Source organism: Semicossyphus pulcher, unplaced genomic scaffold (genome assembly GCF_022749685.1).
Source record: "Semicossyphus pulcher isolate SPU_LCO1_2020_fin unplaced genomic scaffold, fSemPul1.0.p SCAF_11, whole genome shotgun sequence".
Classification (NCBI taxonomy): Eukaryota; Metazoa; Chordata; class Actinopteri; order Labriformes; family Labridae; genus Semicossyphus; species Semicossyphus pulcher.
In genome coordinates this window covers 16,348,102-16,352,074 of record NW_027211615.1, presented here as the reverse complement: position 1 = coordinate 16,352,074, position 3,973 = coordinate 16,348,102, and the positions used below count along the sequence as shown (strand labels likewise).

Below are 3,973 nucleotides of genomic sequence, written 5' to 3'. Positions count from 1 at the left end.
CATCTGGATACTGCTGCTCAGGGAAGATATCTCACTAAAGCCTCAGGCCTTGTATGGTTGTCAGATACGGCATGTGCATGTACATGTGCAGCTTACACATCCATATATGTGCAGTGTTTTAAAAGTGGTTCCCAACCGTTTTGAACCATTAGTTATCCTTCAACCCCCGTTGGTGTCTGTGCTGTGAACAGTATCGTTTTATCCCTCAGACAAATTCTCAGGAGGGGGAAGGGATTCTTAGGAAGTTAAGTTTTCATTAATTTAAAAAAACAAAAAGAAATATTGTTCTCATTGTCCTCCAGAATTATCAAAAGACCCTCTAATGGTCTCTTTACCACTGGTATAGCTGTCTTTTTGTTGCCTTTCCATAAATGGACGTAGGGGCATTATAAAAGGTGTTTTGTCTGGATGCACAAATACAATAGAGGGGAAATCTGTACGTTCAGGAAGTCGCCAGAGAACTCAACCTGCTGGCTCATGTCTCTTTAAAGCAAAACAAACTGCAAAATGTTTTTCATTTTTTATTAGCCTTTGAAAAAGTTGCTACAAGCAACTTTAACAAAAAAAACAGGTTTTCACTTTTAACAAAACAAACACATACAACTCACTAACCATTTGTTGACTTGCAAACAGGTTTAACACAATAAACTGCCGTCTTTGGACGGAATTTGAACTGTGCAAATAAAGAAATGTAATGTGCCAAGTTTACAGTTAAACAAACTGGTAATCATACATTTTATGAATGATTTACTAACATGTAGCAGGTGTAACTCTATGTAAACATGAGGTCATGCTTTAGAATAAACAAACACATAACATCATGCTTCCCTTTAGGTATCACTTCAGTAGCATTTAATGGATTCAAGTACACTGGGTGGTAGTGTGAAGCTTGATTTCACAACATAAAACAATGGACTGGTATGACAGGTGGAAAGCCTCTCTGTAATGTGTGTTTGCGTTTAGTGTAATCATCCACTACCTAAGCTACTGAGACAAGGGTACGAGCTACTGGGCTGCTAACAGACGGGACACCACGAAGTACAGTGCTGCTGCCTCGATGGAGAACAGGTGGTGATCTTCCACATGCGGGCAGCTGCTCCTCATGAACTCGGCCAGGCGGAGCAGATACTCCAGGTTGTGGCCCGTCTTCCCGCTGCTCACAGCGATCTGGACGCCGATTTCCTCCGGGCTGGCCGGCCCCAGGTACAGGGGGTTGTCAGGGGTGGCAATGTACAGCATCGCCTGAACCGGAGCCTGGTCCTCCCCCTCTGGGAAGAAATCAACCATCTTGGTGATGTAGCCGCCGCAGACCGCCTCACGCACGTTGAGGTACTTCAGGGACTCCTCCACTTGAGAGCCTGTCACCTCGAATGCCACACCCCATGTGCTCGCCTGTGAGGAGAGGAAAACATTAATATGCAGCAGAGGATAACTCCAGCTTTGAAAGGCTAGAATCTTCTACCATATTCACATGGCGGCCATTTTCCTCTGACATCAATCCCAGTGGGAAGCTTAAATGCTGACCTAATGTCGTGCTCCTGTGTTTCAGGTTATAAGTCCTGTAGTACATCATATTTGTTGTACCACAGGACCATTAGCAACCAACAGAGAAAAGCTAATGTTAGCATTCCTCCACCTCGTAGCTAAAGTTTGCTAGGAAGTGGCTAAATTGTACCATTTAGGTAATTTTGGCTAAATAGCTGAACACTTTAGCTACGGTCAGTCAGTCAATAGCTAATGGGTTATCAAATTTTATTTTACTTTGAAGTGTGTTGCGATGTCCCTCAGGATTCTCAATGTCTATTTAGCTATTAAATAATCAGGATTATACTGTATTAAAATGTGCGTGACGTGAGGAAAATTGCCGCCCTATATATGGTGAAAAGGAAGTCGCGCTTTCCACTTACGTCATCATCTTCAATCAGCGTCACCACTCTTCCGGGCTGCAGAGAGAGGAAGAGAAATGGGTCACGTCACGGACAACGCCTAATGCAGTTCAAACATCAGTTGTGCCATCAAAATCACACATCCATCGTGTGTTAAAGTAAGCAAAAACACCAAGTAACTTACCAACTTGTCGTTCCCACGGTGGAAGTTGTCTCCGTGCCAGAAACGTCTCTTGTAGCCTTGAATGTAGCCGACCTTGCTCCTCTTGTACTTGAAGTCAGGCTTCCACACCAGCGACCCGTACCCGAAGATCCACAGGCTGGTCTTTGCGGTGATGATATCTTGAGGCTTCATTTTTGATCAATAGTGTTGACGACGTTTAGATGAATCGATGGATTACTCTTAATGCTATTAGCTATGGTGACTAGCTAGCTAGCGTTAGCTTCCTCCGGTCTAGGAGCAGCGGGACCGGTTGGCTCGCAGGTATACCGCGGACGGTACTCGAGCCCAACTGCTTAGCAGTTGCGAAGATGGAATTTCGCAGGTGATTTTGCCTTGCACGATGCATTGCCGTTGCATTAGAGATGCCGCATTATGCCTTAAAAATCCATGGCAGCCGCTGCGGCCTTCTGATCGATGAGCGAAAAAAAGTCAAAAACCGTTTCGGCCAGCTGCCCCGCTGGCCGGCGTCACTGCGAATGTATTACTTACTAAGGAAATATCGAGGTATGATTTAGCGATGTTCACGTTTAAAACACCTCGTGGTTTCTTTCTTCTCTGTTGAAGCACGACGCTGATTTTCAGCTTTCCCTCGACAACATGGTGAAGTGGTTCTCACAGATTTATACAGTCCAGATTAGGTGGGCGGGACCATGTTAGTGTTCTCGACTAATGATATTGTAGACGGACTTGTCATCGAACAAATTTTACCCAATCAGATTTCGGTGCGACGAATAAGGCGGGACTTCAAACCTAACAGGTTGCACTATTGGCCCAAATGTTATTTGAGACGGACTCCCATCCTTCAACGTGATTCGCCGATAAACTGTCTGTCCAAGTAACTCGATATATGATTAGTCGCCTGTGTTGTCATTCTCTGATTATATTCTCATATTGTGTAGACTCGATCTGGCTGATGCAACATCACACAGCATTTCAGGCCCGCAGCAGCAGCCGCCCATAGGCAACCTACCAAGACGTTGCATCAGATTTGATCTGGGACTGAGGCGCATATAGGGTGGTGTACTTTATTTCACCGGGAATGCCACAAAGATAATAAAGTAAAACATATATATAATGACATTTTAGGAAAAACATAAATTCAATAGAAAATCTGCCTTTTGGAGCACCATGACTTGTACTCAGTGTAGATAGAAATTTATCTAGACATGTGAGTTTGTAAATAAGCACCCTGCATGGATGTTTACATGAGCCAGGACAAGTGATGGCTGTAATCTAGACCCACAGCTCAAAGATCCAATGTCAAGACAAGGGTCACTGACAGATGACCTCACCAGCATGACATGGGAGCTGAATAATTTGTTTAATGGAGGTGGACAGGTACATTCAGTTTCTAATTTGCTGTGTTGTGTGTAATCAAAGTTTATTTTTTGTTGACATTTCCAGCTGGAAGGGTCATTTTGACCTGCCATGTTTGATTGGCTGGGTCACCTGGGTCAGCCTGTCAGATTTCTCATTCTTGCAAATTTATTCCATCATTATAAACACACATGTACGTTTAGTTTTATACACTTTCTTTGCTTTTGCAGTCAAGTACAGGCTCATAGACACAGTTTAGTGATTTCTCTACCTGATCATCACACCCAGGTTTACAGTGCGTGTTGACAACCCCTGCACACTTTGAAATAAACAAATACTTGCAGAAATGAACAAATAAAATGCCAACCACTCATGCTGGATCAGATATACTGTAATGGCAGAGGCTCATCTGTGCTCAATAGATAGATTATCTATAAATAGCTGGTATTATCTGCTTTGATAAGATGCCAGACAACTGTATCAGCTCTTCATAAATCTGAAGCACCGTATGATCCAGGCCTTTGAGCAAACCTGCGTCATGCACAAG

General features: G+C 43.6%; 1 protein-coding gene across 1 annotated transcript; it reads right to left on the bottom strand.

The window, feature by feature from the left end:
• Nucleotides 1–508: 508 nt before the first annotated feature.
• On the bottom strand, nt 509–2,709 carry chac1 (ChaC, cation transport regulator homolog 1 (E. coli)). The gene is made up of 3 exons (XM_069657793.1): nt 2,071–2,709; nt 1,908–1,943; nt 509–1,392 (listed from the first exon to the last, which is right to left on the bottom strand). Exons 1-3 carry the CDS (start codon nt 2,239–2,241, stop codon nt 1,006–1,008), a joined length of 594 nt encoding a protein of 197 aa, XP_069513894.1. The 5' UTR covers nt 2,242–2,709; the 3' UTR covers nt 509–1,005.
• Between the last annotated feature and the right edge of the window lie 1,264 nt (nt 2,710–3,973).